Genomic DNA, 17,088 nt, shown 5'->3' on the forward strand with positions numbered 1-17,088 from the left:
TTAACATGAGATCTACCCTCTTAACAAATGTTTAAGTATCACAGTATGTTGTTGTTGACTTTAGGTTTAATGTTGTATGATAGCTCTCTAGGGCTTACTCATTTTGCTTGACTGAAACTTTTGCTTGACATTTACTTACTGTATGTTTCAATATAATTGGGCAGTGGGCTTTTTTCTGATACTCTCAATATTTAAAACAAAAAAGATGACTGAACAGTTTCTTTCTATAATCCCTATGACTTTTTGTATCATTCTTTCTGCTAGGTAGACTTCAGTCAGGGCAAGTTATGTTATCTTCTTGATCTTGTACCTAAGACGTGGAAGTTTTTTCTGGAAGCTGTAGTTACAACTTATTTGACATCTCCAGGTCTTCAGAGGATCCAGTTATTAGAGCTTCACTTAGGGAAGCTCCTGGTGTAGATATACCCTTTTCTTCTTAAATTCCCTTCACTTGAACAGAACTGCAGAAAAATTTCTGACTTAAGCATAATAGGAAACCTATATACGTGTTGCATGTATGTGTGTGTTTGTGTTTCTTCTGAGGTTTAAAGACTATTTCCTATTGCATGAGAATTTTGACAGGAGAGGATTTTTTTGTTGTTTAAAGATTTTAAGTAATCTCTACACCCAACATGGGGCTCGAACTCATGACCCTGAAATTGAGAATTGCATGCTCAGGGTACCCCGGGTGGCTCAGTAGTTGAGCATCTGCCTTTGGCTTAGGTCATGATCACAGGGTCCTGGGATAGAGTGCCACATCGAGCTCCCCTCAGGGAGCCTTTTTCTCCCTCTGCCTGTGTCTCTGCCTCTCTGTGTTCCTCATGAATAAATAAATAAAGTTAAAAAAAAATTGCATGCTTCACTGAGTCAGCCAGGTGCCCCTTATATGTTTTTTTTTTTTTAAAGGTGCCTTGTAATCAGTTAGCAATTGTTTTTCAAGTAGCGAGTGAGTTTTAGTTTTTTAAGTCATTTTCTTAGTGTAGGACTAGTTAGAACAGCTGGTATGCACTGAAAGAACATTTTCTTATTATTCAGACTTTCAGGATTTACTTCTCTTGTCTAAGATTCCATCAGCCCAGGTCTTTAGTGAATTCAACCAGTATTTTGCATGGATTGATCCTTGAGCCCAGACTCTATCATTTAGCATTCCTTTTTCTCTTCTTTCAGCCAGTGAGGCTCAGGGTTTAGAGCCCTAGGGATATGTGTGTTTGTCTTTTTTCTCATTCCAAACCATAGTTGATCACTCTTTGGTGTTGGTAATGGAAAATCTTGTTACACTAAAGCTTTGTTCTGAATGCCTTTATTTTGACAACTCATGGAATCATTTGACATGTAGGATATCACTCTGCTTTGGGCACATTAAGTAACTCAGAATAATCTGAAAGCAAATAAGTTCTTTAGTCAGTCTATGTATCTGATCTTTTAAATATAGCTATATTCATAGAATGTAAAGTATTATCCCATGAACTCTGTGACTATGTATCTTAGAGTAATCTGGGAGTGTGAAATTTAAAACTGCAAATGATTTTCATAAGTAATACACATTAGTGAACATAGTTTTTTAAATTTTTTAATCTGTGATTCAAATTAGAAGCATCACAATTGATGCAGGAGGTAGAAGTACACTTTGTTGTATGTTTCTGTACATATATAATGGGTGAGGACCTATTGGTGTTTATTTCCACCTATTTCTTAGATGGAAATCCATGCTTCAGTTAAGTCAAGTTGTGTTACATCTTCCCTGCTGTTAGCTCCATGTGACCTTGGCCTTCTGTGTTAAAATGTTTTGATTCAGGCACTTTCTGTTGCACATGTCTCACATCCAGAAGAGGTTGGCTGTGTTCTCCCCTGATAGCACATATTTTGGTCACGACTGCGTTTAGGCTGCTTGGCACCTTCAATGTTTAGCTGCCAGTGAGTGGCCTCTGGACCTTCTTATGAAGAGGGTTTTGAGGAAGTTGAGAAATCAGAAAACCTCCATGTGACTAATGAGCATCCTGCAGCCATTCTTGAGAATTCTGATAATCTGATACCCAGAGAGTAGAGCCTTCTTTGGATAGTACTGAGATACTCAAAAGTCATCCAACTTGTAGCTTTTTTAGCAGTGGGAGCATTTGGTTGTAGTTAGCAGGCCATAAAGAGTTATAAATAAATAAAATCCTACAGTGCTTGCTTCCTTCATTCAGGGTAGTCTGTTGATCAGATGCAAGCATCTGGCAGAAGAGAAGATTCTCAGCAGGTTTAAGTGCTTACCAAAGTGCTTTCCTGTATCCATGGCTCAGCTTCTAGTCTCTGCTGTGTTATTTTGGCACTCTAGACTTGTAAGATTGGAGAGCCGGGTTTAAAACTCTCAATATATCATTAGGGTAGCCCAAGGTCCCTTCTTGTCAAAGAAGACTAGCTGATTCCAGAGGAAAGGAAAAGCAGAATCCAGGGCACCTGTAAATCCCTGTAGTTTTGTGCTGTGGGTTTGTAGCTAATTATACAGCAGGCAACAGTAATATGCTGTAGCTCTGTTGGCATACTTGTTTCAAAAAGAGCAAAACCTTCCAGCAGAGCAAAGAAGGGGCTTTGAAGGAGCAGCAAATGAATGAAGCAATGATCATTTTATTGTAAATGAAAGCTCTATAGTGGAATCAGGGCATCTGAACTGCAAGGAGGTGGTAGGGGAGATGCCAATAGAAATACATGGTTCACATGTATTTTACAGCTCTTGATTTGGATTCTCCTGCAGAAATATAGTCACACAAGGAGACCACCACTGGTCACAGCCAGCCAAATTGCTCTTTCTCTTACGGCAGTGCTGTTAGCGACTGCTAGTAGGTTATTCAGCCGACCTCTTCTGATTCTGCTTTGCTGCCTTATTTCAAAAGATTTGCCCTATACTGCCTTTCAGTCACAGCTTGATGTAACCACTGCTTGTTTGCATGCATCCCCATCATTTTCATATAGGGTCTTTTTTTTTTTTTTTTTTTAAGTTAGAAGGCAAAAGAATCGGGAGCGTTTTTATGATAAAAGATTTATGTAGGGCCAGCTAGAATCGAGCAAAATGAAATTCAGCTGGAAGGGATGGTAAAAGGCTGAGAGAACTTGTGACTGCCAGAGAAGTCAGTGTTCCTTAAATAAAGAGGGTTCAGCTAGCAGGCAGCAACTCTGACTTTGCATTCATATTGAAGCAGGCTCTCCAGCCATTCTGTGCAGGCAGATCAATAAAATCAGAGGTGACTTAATGCCAAGAACCTCAGAGTTCAAAGGATTTCTCTTGTCCTTCTTTAAATTTAGTCTATATTGATGTGGAATGCTAGCCTCAGGAACAGAGATGAGAAAATGCTAAGTCTAGAATCTGGCTTATGACACTGTGTTGAGCAGCATCCTTGGAAAATTTTATTCCCTTTATTTTCTCAGTTATCATATCTGCAAAATGGAGCAAATGTGCTGGGAGGAAAACGATTCCAGTATTTATCAAAACCCCGTGAATAAAGATTCATTATGATAAGTGCTTCCAATAGTTTTAATGGCAAATGTCTACCGAGAAGTGAATTTATATCCCACTTATGTATTCGAAAATGCAGTTGACTGCCTTATCAGCGATGGAGAGTTTGACTATTTTTGCATGATGAGTATGTAGTGAAATGTAGTAGATTCTATTTTATTAAAAGCTCTGTAAATGGAATATATGGCTCCTTACAATCTCTTCCTTGGTTGTTCATCTTTGTGCAGACCATGGATCTAGGCCTCTAGTGTGTCACAGTAGTGTGCAGTATCCCACACTGGTCATATTCTTAAATTGATCAACCCTGTGTAGGGCAACAGAATATACAAATGATCATTATGGACATTGTTAAGTATTTACCTGGTGATAGAGTTGATCCTTCTTACCCTGCTCATCTCCTGTGCAGCCACACAGATTCTTATTCTGCCCAAGAGGATAAACTGCATCTAAACTTAAATCTTCTCTGAATGATTTGGGGCCATTCTGTTGAACACTGGAGATGTTGGGAGTTACTCTTCTTACCCCGTTCTGTGTAGATGGTGCAGGTTCCTATAATACAGCAGCAGGGGGCTCCCTAGTAGAGGTTTGACAGTTGCTAATGAAGAAGGGCCAGCTTTTTGTTTTTGTTGGGGACATTCTTCTCAATCTGGGCCCTTTCTGCTGCAGACTTGGCCCTCATCCTGTGAAGACTCCCGAAGGATTATAGTGCAGCTACAGAACAGTGGTACCACTTTACTAGTTTAAAAAACTGGTTAGCAGTTTGAGAGATTATACTGGTTTCCAAATTCCAGAAACCTGTGAATGGTTGGAGCCTGAGACTGCTGTGGTTGTAGGATTCTTCTCTCTGAACTGAGGTTCATGGTAGACTGTGCAGTTGTCTTCTTTCTTTAGAATCCTTGATATCTCAAAAGAAGACTTTCCTATAGTCTCATTAGCGTTTCCTGTTAGTTTTCTGCTTAGTTACAACTGCTTCTGCCCTAGAACCTGTGCATACCTTTTGTTTGTTAAGGATGGCCACTGTGCATTATAGCTAAGGAGCTCTTATAAAATGAAACCCATTTCCCTGAATGAGAGGCTCAAAGAATCCAAGCAGCAAAAGTGCAGGTTTTTGCACTCAGGTTGTTCTTGCTGCCTTATGAATTTGCTCTGTGATACAGGTTTGATGCAAAGAGCATTGCTACTCACAAATCACACAAGGTATACAGTTTGTGTGCAGTGATATGTCACAGCTTTTTATTTATATGGCCAGCTCAGTCTATTCTGCTCCTTTCACTGCCATGAAAAGTGCATCATTTTCCTCCCTCTCTCCTCCTTCCCACATATCATCAGCACCACCCACTATGTTCTGCCCATTTAGTCCTGTGTGTGCCAGAAAACCCCAACAATGATTAAATGCTGATAAAAGAGTGTTAGAAGGTTAAGATATCAACCAATCAATGCCCTTAGATTCCTCCTAAATTGTGAGTGGTAAGTATAACTTTGCCCTTTTAACATTGAAAATAAGAATTTTTTTTTGAGAAAATGACTTACGCCAAATTAAGGAGGGGAAAAAAGCATTGGTGGCAAAGACCAAAGAGAATGCAGGAGACTTGCCTTGCAGTTTCCATTCTTGCCTAATCTTTCTTTCATGATTTTGGCACATTTTTGGTCAGGAAATCCTAAGACTAGCCAAATTTAGGTATGATTTTAGTTATGAGAGACCTAGAGTTTTTGAGTTTACAACAACCTTAAAAAGTCATTATGACTCTAAGATCATTTAATTTAAAATGTATAAATTGCTTATTTTAACAGAGTCACTCTAGTTGTAGAATCATTTATCATTACATTCCTACATTATTTTCAGGTGTGTTTTTGGTTTGTTTTTTTTAAGCTCCCATAGTGTGGAGTACCCTCGTTTCCAACACCACCATCTCTCACTATCTCCCTGGTCTGTGGGAGGAAGAGCCTGGTTAAAAAGCTTAGAAGAGATAGCTAGGAATCTAGATTCTGGGCTACTTTTCTTTGGAGGAGACTTTGTGAGTTCACCTCATATCCTAGAAAAGCAGTTAAGGTAGGAGGGGCTGTGGAATCAACTTCTCTGGAATTCCTTACTAAATTTTCAGTAAAATAGGAACAAGAAAGAAAATTCTGTAAGAATCTTGTCAAGAATGACATTTCATGTTGAAGCTTAAGATAATATAACATATCCATATAACTTAAATTAATTTTCATGAGCCTGTGTTTTATCACTATTCTGCATTATTTTTTGTAATAGAAGTATTTTTTTAAAAATCCATGGTAAATACATTTCAGCCCTTTCTGTCAACAGTTGCTGTGGTGAGGTAGGTCAGGAGGTTGCCTCTTTGCAGGCACCCTGGGGGTTGAAGGGTAATGAGCACTTAATTATGTCTGCTGAATGCCAGAGCTGCCAGACTGGAGCACCTCATGACCAGTCTGTATCTGCTCTGACAATTCTTTTATTATGGCTTTCACTAACCTACCAGTAACTAACTGTGGTTGTTTAATTACAGAGGGAACATCCCCACGCTAAACAGGTACCGTATGTTTAGTTTCTTTTCCAATTAAAAGCACCTTTTTTGTATCTTAGAATAGTGAAATCGGGGAAAAAATAACACTACCTTTGAAAAGTAATATGCTGTCTTTTGCTAGGGAGTCCTGAGCTCCCCTTTGGACATACTAAATTATTCTTTCTTTGAAAAACATGTCTTCAGCTTTTCTTCAGCTTTTCAAAAAGCAACACTTGAAAAGCCTCAGCATGGAGAAGCTCTCCTCATCCAGCTGTATACATTAGGGAAGTTGTCTGCCTGATGTTCACCTTTGCTGTAAACATCTTTCACTACATTCTCTGTCTAGTTTGGGGCTTCTGGTGGGGGTGGGGTGGAGGGCTGAAGCCTTTAAGGTTCCTCCTACCCTGGCAAATTATTCACAATTGTTTTCAATTTTTAGTTTCTCAAGTTTGCTTCTCCTTTTAGAAGAATGCAAACACAGGAATAGCTGATCTCATGTTTTATCAGTTTGTTAGCTACTTCTCTAAAGCGTTACAAAGATGTGAAAGTCAAATTTTATTTCAGACTCATAAGATTAACATTAGAAAATTATATCTAAGTTTTGATGTGTGTAGCCCTGTGAAGAAGTTTCCAGGCCAATATAATACGTGATATTTTGGTATTTTGAGTTCCTTCTGCTTCTGAGCCAAGCAAGGCAACACAATGCAAGTTTGAGAGGATAGCCGTTCTGATTGGAATTGAATCTACAAAATGCCAAAATAGTAATGTTGGTGGCAAGCTCTTTGTAGATGATCAATTATACACTGAAATATTTATGGGCTTAGGTTTATTTTGTTCCTCCCCCTTTCAATATTAAGGAATCAAAACCTATTGTAGCTTTTAGAGTCCAATTTGGATGGGGAGAGAAGAAGGAAGTGCTTTGGTTTGGTCTTTGTGTCTCCCCTTAGAGAGTGGGCTTGATTCATTCCTGCCTGCCAGGGCAGTTACCTCCTGGCTCCTGAGCATAGGAGAGGGGGAAACTGAATAGTGGCCCTTTCCCTGGGGTTCAGTTGAGTGAAAAAAATACTTAACCCTATGCCTGCCACAAATAGCTTATTCAGAGGGAGTTCCCTTTAAGTCTGGAACCCTTGTATCTTTCCTGTCTAATGTCAGGCAGGTAGAAAAGATATAATGCCTCACAAACTTGCTCCTTTAATACATATATTTGGTGATCCTAGAAAAGAGGATGATAGCATTTCTGAGTTCATATAACTCTGAATCCCAGTTTCTAGTGAGCACCATGTGTAAGACTTGCTTGATGTGTGTTTCATTTGTTTGTTTCATTCATGGTATCAATGGTTTCCTCTCCCACTCTGCCTTTCTATTCTCTACTACTGTCAGAAGATGAAGTGCCTTTTTCATAGTCCTCATTTGCCAGAGGAATAAAAACTTGGAGTGCCAGTCTCTATAGTCTGTGTGAGCAGCACTCCCATCCCCTAAAAAATTCCATTGCCTTTTATAATTACACTTTGAATAGAGTGCAGTCTGTATCCAGGTCACAGATCTGCATTGCTGCCTCTCTTCCCCCTTGCAGCACTGCAGGTGGTGCACTTCAGGGAGATTTTGAGCAGCTCCCCCAAAGTTCAGGTGCTACTGCTTTGCTCTGAACTTGCTTCAGATCAGTATGCTGGTAACCTGTCAGGCAAGTCCTGAAGGTGTCCTTTACTTGGTCCTTCCTAACAGGCTGTCCTGATGGACTGGGCATTTGGAAATACTTCCCAGTATGGCTTAGTAGTACATACTGCTGAGGTGCATCAAGGAATGTACAGACTCCTTATATCTCAGTTCTCTTTGAGCATCTCCATTTAGCACCTGTTTGTCATGCTTACACATACTTTGAGACCCATGCTCTGCCCTTTTGCATCTTGCTGGGATTTATTAAGAGCGTTCAGTGAAGATATGTTTCCTTCGATATAGAAGTATTTAAATATAAAAAAGGAAATTTTGCAATTTTGAGTTGAAAAATGTCTCTTTTGCAAAAAGGGAGGAGCTATATTCCTTATAACTGCCCTGTCAAGGAAGGAATAAATACCTCAATAAAGTTCCTTTTCTAGACTGTGACTTGTTTCTGTATGATAAATAAGGTTTTCTATGATGACTTACTAAACCATTCCAAATAACTTAGTTGTTGTATACACATATATCTGTGAATACTTAAGGCATTTTTCTCTAGGAATTATAATAGATTAAGTGTTGCCTAGTTACAACCCACTTGGCTTGCTTCCTTCCTTTTATAAGAGGGAATGTTTTAGGGAAGGTGAAGAGCAGGATGGTTTTTAACCCCTATGTGCTATCCATTTATTAGACATGTATTTAAACAGCCACATAGTTCTTGACTATCCTTAGATTTTATTTGGAGAAATTTGGGGGTGCTAAAAATAGTTGGTGTGGGGCAAATTCAGATGAAAGGGTTAATATGTATCCATCAAGACAGTTTTATCCATGCTGGGTAAAAAAACCAAATCTGCTCTGCAACCTGACCCTACTTCAGAGTTTTCTCCTGTTTCTTTGCTCTATTGTTACTCTCCTAGTCCTGTTCCTACCTTCCTAATGCATTTGATTGAATTACAATTTAGAATGTCCTTCTCCTCCAACCTCAACCACTATGGCATGACTCACGTAGCTAGTGTCAGCGATGTGCTTTTGGACAACTCATTCACTCCACCGTGTCAACGGATGGGCGGAATGGTCTCTTTTCGGACTTTCGAAGATTTTGTCAGGTAAGACACTGTGGAACTGTGTCTGTGTGAGGGGAGTCACAGGCATCTCTGTTTTGGGGTCTCCGATTTCTGCCAAATGAGTAAAGGCCCCCAGGATAGCCATGAGCCAGCTAAGGAGATCCAGCCTTTGCTGTATATGTCCTTGGAGAAGTATATGTTCTTTCTTTCCTACCTCTGATTCAGACTCTAGGAGCCCCTACTTGTTATAGGAGCCTGGCCAGAAAAAAGAAACAAACAAAAACCATCTTTTCCTTAGGAGCTAACAGAAGAAGCGTCTGCTCTGTGATGAGTGAAATGTCAGGAGAAATTAAACACAACACCAGAGTGAGCCCCACCAGAGACAATACATCTTTTGATTAAATGCGTTCAGCATCTATCTCTTGATGTATACTGATGTGTTACCCTAGGGGGAGGGGTAATTACATTGGTCTGTCACTGCTCTAGTCCCAGGCTCTTTCTGTTACTTTAAGACTGATGATGACATCAGTGCTCATAGCTTACATATGAAAAAAACAAAAAACTGGAGATCATTCTTTTTTACAAAGAAAAAATATATATGGTTTATTAAAGTTTAAACAATCCATCCTCCTAATTTCTGCCACTTGGTGAAATTTTGCATGTCACCTCTAGCCACTGGTGATTCTCTTCAGTTGACTATTGAACACAGAGCAGGATAGATTCTTCTTGGGCTGGCAAGAAGTCCATTGGGACTGGGCTGGCAATGGCAACGTTAGTTTCCTGCCACTCAGGTTTTCTGCCACTTGGATTTTCATGGTGGGTGTTTCTCTGGTATTTTTCAGGATCTTTGATGAAGTGATGGGCTGCTTCTGTGATTCCCCACCGCAAAGCCCTACATTCCCTGAGGCAGGTCACACATCTCTATACGATGAAGACAAGGTATAGTGTCTCCTTTGAGAAACTGCTTTGTTATTTAGACACAGGATTTGTAGTGTATGCTATCTCTCTGACTTTGGAACATTATAGAGAAAAACTCATCTTTTTATCCTACTTTATATTATTTAGTTTTATAAGCCTCATCAAAATATTTTTGGGAGCAGATGGAATATAAATTCTAACCTAAAAAAACTGTATTAATCTTGGAATCCATAGTGAGAATACCAAATGGGCTAGCTACACCCATTGCAGCTGCCTCTGAGTCTCTGAATGTTGTGTTTGTTTGTTTTTTAAGATTCTATTTATTTTATATAGAGAGAGCAAGAGAGCACAAGCAGAGGAAGCAGCAGAAGGAGAGGGAGAAGCAAGCTCTCTGCTGAGCAGGGAACCCAATGACCCTGGGGTTGCAACCTGATATAAAGGCAGATGCTTAACCAACTGAGCCACCCAGATGACCCTGAATGTTGTTTTAAAGACTTGAGCTGTGGTTGCTGTAATTCTTAGTGATGGCTTGTACATTTGCAGAATGCTATTATAGTATTCAGGGAATTGTGAACTTTAGATAGCAGGAAAAAATAGGCCTTTTGTTTAAAACTTTTCTTTTTCTTTTGTTTTCTTTTTTTTTTTTTTTTTAAAGATTTTATTTATTTATTCACGATAGACATAGAGAGAGAGGCAGAGACACAGGCAGAGGGAGAAGCAGGCTCCATGCAGGGAGCTAAAACTTTTCTTCTATTAAATACCTTCTTTTCATTTCTCAGTAACAGATGATTCTGTTTTTTTCCCTATGAGGTTATTTTCCCATGGTTTGATATTCCATCGTTTGGTAAATGGTTAGGAAATATATTATGTGGGGATATGTTCAGGTGGCTTCTTTCACTCATTTTGCTTCCCATTCCGTGAAGAAATGTGGCAAATGTTTTCATTCCCATTTTATTGGTGAAATACTTGAGGATAGTGGTCTTGACGTTCATGTCAAGTAAAGATTTGAGGCCACACCTCTAGCTAATGCCTTTACTGCCTTATCTGTGAAAAGTTAGGTGTTTTACTTAATTTAATCTCTTATGGATGCTGGGCAGTGGTTTCAATTTAGTGTGAATATACTAGTGGTGAACCAGAATATCGTGTGGGGTGTATCTCTTTTTCAGGTATGCTACCAAGTACTGTAACTTCTCTCTGCCTCTGTATTAGCCAACCTCCTAAATTTCTTTGTCATATGTTCTTGAGTTACAGGTCCCCAGGGATGAACCAATTCACATTCTGAATGTGGCTATCAAGACTGACTGTGATATTGAGGATGACAGACTGGCAGCTATGTTCAGAGAGTTTACCCAACAAAATGTAAGTCCTCTGTTGGGTGGAAATGGGTGGTATATAGTTGCTGCTTATAAGGCCTATCACCGATAATGGCTATGTGCTTTATGTAATTGTGCCCGTACATAATGAATGTCTTTTTTTTTTTTTTTAATTTTTAAAATTTATTTATAATAGTCACATAGAGAGAGAGAGAGAGAGAGAGGCAGAGACACAGGCAGAGGGAGAAGCAGGCTCCATGCACCGGAAGCCTGATGTGGGATTCGATCCCGGGTCTCCAGGATCGTGCCCCGGGCCAAAGGCAGGCGCCAAACCGCTGCGCCACCCAGGAATCCCTAATGAATGTATTATATCAAGAAATATAGACCTCAAATACTCAAAATGTTTTAAGGAAAGTAAGTTGTGTTCCTAAATCTTTCCCAGAGCTCTGTCTTGAACTTCCATTCACCTGCTGAGTATTAGCTTTTGGTGACTTTACTCCACATGTCTAGACCCGGATTCCCCCAAGTTTCCTTCTATGTCCTTCCCCTGGTGCCCCACTCCCTTGAAAATATCATTTATACTTCCATCCTCCTTTCCATTTTTGTGTTCTTTGGATATCTTGTGTTGACATCAAATATCATAGTTTAAACCTAAATTTCCATCTTTTTCCTTCACTTCTATATGACTCCCCTCACAAATAACCAAATCTCTCCCCCAAAACAAATAACCAAACCCTTTACCCTTGGTCATTCAGCAACCATTGACTTCTTCCCTTCCTGGCCGTTCCATTAATCTGCCTCTCTTCCTACAATCTATACTTGTTTATTTCTATTTGGTCAGTCACCAGTGTCTGTGAGGTTTTTCTTTGCCTTGTCTATTTCTTTTTCTTAGTTTTTAATTCTGGACTGCAGTCTTTCTAGTGTAAACTCTTGCTTCTCATGCGAGGCACAGCAACAGGTTTACTTGTGATCCACCTATATTCCCCTTGCTCTCCCCTCAACCCCCAGTTTTTGTTCTGCTCACCTCCACAAAGTTAAATGTCCAGAATGCCCCCTCACCAAATTATTCTGCTCAGCAATGGTTCTCTCAGCTTCAAGATATGTCTGTAACTTGATATTTAATATTATCCCTTTTTTTAAAAAAATATTTTATTTATTTATTCGTGAGAGACAGAGAGAGAGAGAGAGAGGGAGAGGGAGAAGCAGGCTCCATTCCTAGAGCCCGATGCGGGACTCAGTCCCGGGTCTCCAGGATCATGCCCTGGGCTGAAGGCAGGCACTAAACTGCTGAGCCACCCAGGGATTCCCTAATATTATCCCATTAACAAAGGCTCACAATCCAGCCTTTGCTGCTCCTAAGTCTTTGTCTCATTTTCCTTTGTTTATTTCATCTCTTCTGTGGACTCACCTGGAAGGTTTTCTACATACTGACTCATCCTAACTTCTATCCAATTTCTCTCTCTCTCTCTCTCTCTCTCTCTTTTCCTTCCTCCCTTCTTCCTTCCTCTTTCCTCCTACTTGTTTTAAGAGCTCTCTCAAATTTTATCTCTTTCATGAGGACTTCTTTGAGTAGACCTCATTAAAATGTATTTTTCTTCCTTGCATTTTTAATTGGTCAGCATACATTTTTTTTAATTAATTTTTAATTGGTGTTCAATTTACCAACATACAGAAAAACACCCAGTGCTCATCCCGTCAAGTGTCCACCTCAGTGCCCGTCACCCATTCCCCTCCAACACCCGCCCTCCTCCCCTTCCACCACCCCTAGTTCGTTTCCCTGTGTTAGGAGTCTTTATGTTCTGTCTCCCTTCCTGATATTTCCCAACATTTCTTCTCCCTTCCTTTATATTCCCTTTCACTATTATTTATATTCCCCAAATGAATGAGAACATACACTGTTTGTCCTTCTCCGATTGACTTATTTCACTCAGCATAATACCCTCCAGTTCCATCCATGTTGAAGCAAATGGTGGGTATTTGGCGTTTCTAATTGCTGAGTAATATTCCATTGTATACATAAACCACATCTTCTTTATCCATTCTTCTTTCGATGGACACCGAGGCTCCTTCCACAGTTTGGCTATTGTGGCCATTGCTGATAGAAACATCGGGGTGCAGGTGTCCCGACGTTTCATTGCATCTGTCAGCATACATTTTTAGCAGTGATAACACTATTTATAAAGAACTCCTATGTAAATTCATTTATACTTATCACAATCCCATGGGACTGGATTAATCAGGAATTACTCTGTTGTACACATGGGGAAAAGTTCAAGTTCAGCTAGATTAAGGCCCCTTGCTCACCCACTAGTGGATGATATAACAAAAACTGGAATTTAAGGCTTGTGATGCCAGCCCTCGGGGGCACAAACCTAGGTGCTTTAGTAAATAATACATTCTTGGCCCTGAAGATGCTTATAGTTGGAAGGAATGGGTAGGCATGCTCAAATAATAATCTGCAGTTCTATTTTATCGTGACATGATAGAAGCCAAAGCACCTCTTTTCAGCTGCCCTTAATGACAGGACCCATGTGTTTTCTTTGAATGGAAAACACCTAGCTCATAGTGCTTGTTATGAAGAAAGCACGCAGTAGATGTTTTTAAAATTTTTATTTTTTTTATTTTTAATTTTTATTTATTTATGATAGTCACAGAGAGAGAGAGAGAGAGAGAGGCAGAGACATAGGCAGAGGGAGAAGCAGGCTCCATGCACTGGGAGCCTGACATGGGATTCGATCCTGGGTCTCCAGGATCACGCCCTGGGCCAAAGGCAGGTGCTAAACCGCTGTGCCACCCAGGGATCCCAAAAATTTTATTTCACAGTATAAATAATTAGTGCGATAGGCATTCACATTATGCTAATGGTAGGTTTTCAGGAAAAGATGGTCACTTTGTGCTTTACGTGAGTCTTCACATTTAATCTATTATACTCTCACATCACATAAACTGTGAGATCATAGTGGCCAACATGAGGAAAAGGTACTTCCAGAGAAGTGAAGGTATGGAACATGTCTGGGAATTTTTCTTTAAAAGAGAAATTTACCTTTCTTCTTGCCTTGAACTAGTGACCGCCTAAAATTAACCTGAGATCAGTGACCAAGGTAACCTCAGTTGGAAGAGACCTAGTGTTGTGTGTGGCTGCTGACTTGCTGCTTGATGAAATAATCTATGACCATTTCTTCTCAGGTTTTGAGGCGCTAATTGTCTATATTTGATTTTTCTGACCTCAACTTTAGGCTTTTTATTACCTTCAGATCCAAGTCTTCTATATCATCACACATAGATTTAAAGAAGCAGTTTCTTTATTTTCACTACATGTATTTGTAACATTAACTGGCAATAGGAAATTGCCTTTTTCTTTACTGAACTTATAAACTGAGGCACAGAGAAATCCAGCATCTTTGCCTGTGACTTTTTGGAAGGCTAAGGGTACACTGTACTGACATTCTAAGCCTAAAGAAGCCATTAACTGCATCAGGTACTGTGCTTGTCTAGGAATATTTGGCATTTTCACCTCCTTGTTTTGAAAACAAGACAAAACAAAACATGAAAAGGAAGGAAAAGCAATTAAAAAAAAACTTAAAGTCAAAACTAGTTTTGTTTTTCATTTTGTGATCATGCTTCTAGCAGTTTAGAAAAAGTTTTTTTTTTTAAGCACACATTAAACTATCAAATAGGTTGATCCAAATTGTCCAAATAATCTTCTAGTCCCAGCATGTCTTTTTTTCTCTCATAGAAATTAGGATCATATATTTGTAAATGACTTGTGGAGGAGATTGAAGCAGTCAGTGTAAATGGAGTTTCTCCAGGTGCTGACGCCTAATCGCTGGGTAATAGCTGTGGACTTGCTGTGAGACCCGCATTATTACAATGTAATCAGAATCCTGTTGCTCTGCTGTTATTGTCAGCCACTTGTGGAATTTTAAAAGCAATAACAATTTTGATTTTAAATCATGGCATTATTAAAGTTATTTTCTTCCCTTGCCAGAACACAGCTATTGATGCTTGTCTTTGAAGGACTTGCCTGTAGTGGAATTCTTTGTCAGTGTTGGGGGAAAAAAACATTTCTGTTTCTGGGCATGCTGAAAGACTTGATAACCACCGCAACCCCCACTCCACTCTATTCTTTTAAAATAGTTTTTTCTTATTGAGTATCAATACTTGGTTATTTACGCTAATGGTTATGATGCAGTACAGATCATTTTTAAATGTTATTAAGCCAAAATTTATTCATGTTTGGCCTAGGGATTTATTACTCAAAAATTAATTTTTCCAGTTATCTTTTGTTTATGCTGTTAATTTTATTGCTAAGCAGGGCCATAGTAGAAATGGAGAAGTAGGAGGAAAATGGCTGGGGAATGTTCTTGTTTGTAGGGAGAAGCTAATTTGGATTTAAAAAAATGTATAGTATCATGAAAGTTAAGAATTGACTTACGAACCTAGCTCTTGGTTCAAGTTATAACAAGGAATGTGATCAAACTAAAGTGAATGTAGGTTGTGAAAGCATACATATTTTTTTCTATCTGTGTTCGTATATTCTCTCAGGCAATTCAAATGGTGGAATTGCCTTTCTGTTTGTTGCTACGTAGCCCCTCTTTGTTAGGAACATTTAAAAGCATGTCTCTTACTTAATTTATTAACCTGCTTCTTTGTCTCTACTTTCGAGATAAGTGAGCAGTATAGTATAGAGGAAGGCTTAGATCCGAAGGCCCAAGACTCCTGTCAGGGTCTGTCTTGAAACTGATGGTTTCTGTTGACTTGTGATATACTGCTTGCCTGTGCCAAGTGGAGATGTAAATAACCACTAAGTTTAAAAGCCTGTTAAACATTGCTTTTACCAATTTTTATAAGAGAATGTTTTTAAAAAATGCTTTCAAGTAAATTGGAGGGGTGGGGAATGTTTTAGAAGAACTGAAAAAAGATCAGGGCTTACTATGTTGAATTCTAGGAATGCAGTATCTGATGATAGGTAATATCTGTAAATAACAGTGTAGGACTTGAGTTTTTGGTTTTATGGAAATTTCTTCTTTTCCCTCTATCTGATGACATTTAGCTTCTATATCAGTATTGTATTTCACAGTTGTATACAGGCCAGCCATTGTGATTTTTTATATATATATATATATATATATAAGCAGAAGTTGTGTCCACCTTGAGAGAATTTAGGTGACCTTATATGATCCTTCTCCACAAAGTTCTCCTTCAGTTTTGTCCAGATCAATCTATGAAACCTATTCCATTGGAGCCAGGTTGAGTCTTATTTGCAAGTTGAAGGTACTCAAGCAAGATGTAGATATCTAGAATGGGTGCTTGCCTTAGAGCTTTAGGAAGGCCAAATGGGGCAAAATTTAGGATGAATGGAGATCTCACCTATCTTCTGTTTTACATGTTTATTCATAGAAAGCTACCCTGGTTGAGCATGGGATACGGCGCCTTACTTTCCTGGTTGCACAAAAGGTACTGGCATGTGAATGATATCTCTCCATTGTGTCTTACATTGCTCCTAGAACTTTAAAAAATAAAATATGAAATTATAATCATATTCTTATAGAATCTGTGCAGATGAAGAACTTTTTCTATAAATTTAATCAAGAAAAAAGCCCATTAATTTAACTGATTGCCTTTTACTTAATTCGTTTTAATTTTATTACTGATTGCCAGCTTCTGTTTTTCCTTCTTTTCTGTCCTTTGTTTAAAAGGATTTCAGGAAACAGGTCAACTATGAGGTGGATCAGAGATTTCATGTAAGTAAAAGGAATCACAATGAAAAATTACTTATTGTTTTATCTGTTTGCCACTGATTATTTAAATATATAGAATATATGTGAGTTATTTGAAAAGGCTGAACTGATATTTGGTTCTTCTTCTTTTAGAAAGTGTTAGAATCCACTTTTATAAGTGTTCAAGGTGGTGGTGGTGTTCTTTAACCCTGTAATGAATTCTCAGTATCACTCTGAGAAGTAGTTATGAATGCATTTATCCAAATGACTAAGGATGAAGCAGGAACTAACTAGTAATTTCTTCTGTGTACATAGTGAATATAGGGACTCAGTAATTAAGAACTGCTGGTTGATGGTCGCCTGGGTGGTGTAGTTGATTGAGTATCCGACTTGGTTTGGGCACAGGTGATGATCTCAGAG

At 38.9% G+C, this 17,088-nt stretch overlaps 1 protein-coding gene across 7 annotated transcripts in view; it reads left to right on the plus strand.

The window, feature by feature from the left end:
• Positions 1-17,088, plus strand: part of ACACA (acetyl-CoA carboxylase alpha) — a 294,471-nt gene that overhangs the window by 165,401 nt on the left and 111,982 nt on the right. For 4 of the 7 annotated variants that reach the window (XM_041723740.1, XM_041723744.1, XM_041723742.1 and 1 more), the window contains 6 exons: positions 6,004-6,027; positions 8,616-8,759; positions 9,560-9,656; positions 10,887-10,994; positions 16,349-16,405; positions 16,648-16,692. In XM_041723740.1, coding sequence (XP_041579674.1) covers positions 6,004-6,027; positions 8,616-8,759; positions 9,560-9,656; positions 10,887-10,994; positions 16,349-16,405; positions 16,648-16,692 — 475 coding nt within the window. The remainder of the gene's footprint in view (positions 1-6,003; positions 6,028-8,615; positions 8,760-9,559; positions 9,657-10,886; positions 10,995-16,348; positions 16,406-16,647; positions 16,693-17,088) is intronic. The other 3 variants (XM_041723739.1, XM_041723738.1, XM_041723741.1) reach the window with 3 other exon arrangements.

Source organism: Vulpes lagopus, chromosome 12, assembly GCF_018345385.1.
Source record: "Vulpes lagopus strain Blue_001 chromosome 12, ASM1834538v1, whole genome shotgun sequence".
Classification (NCBI taxonomy): Eukaryota; Metazoa; Chordata; class Mammalia; order Carnivora; family Canidae; genus Vulpes; species Vulpes lagopus.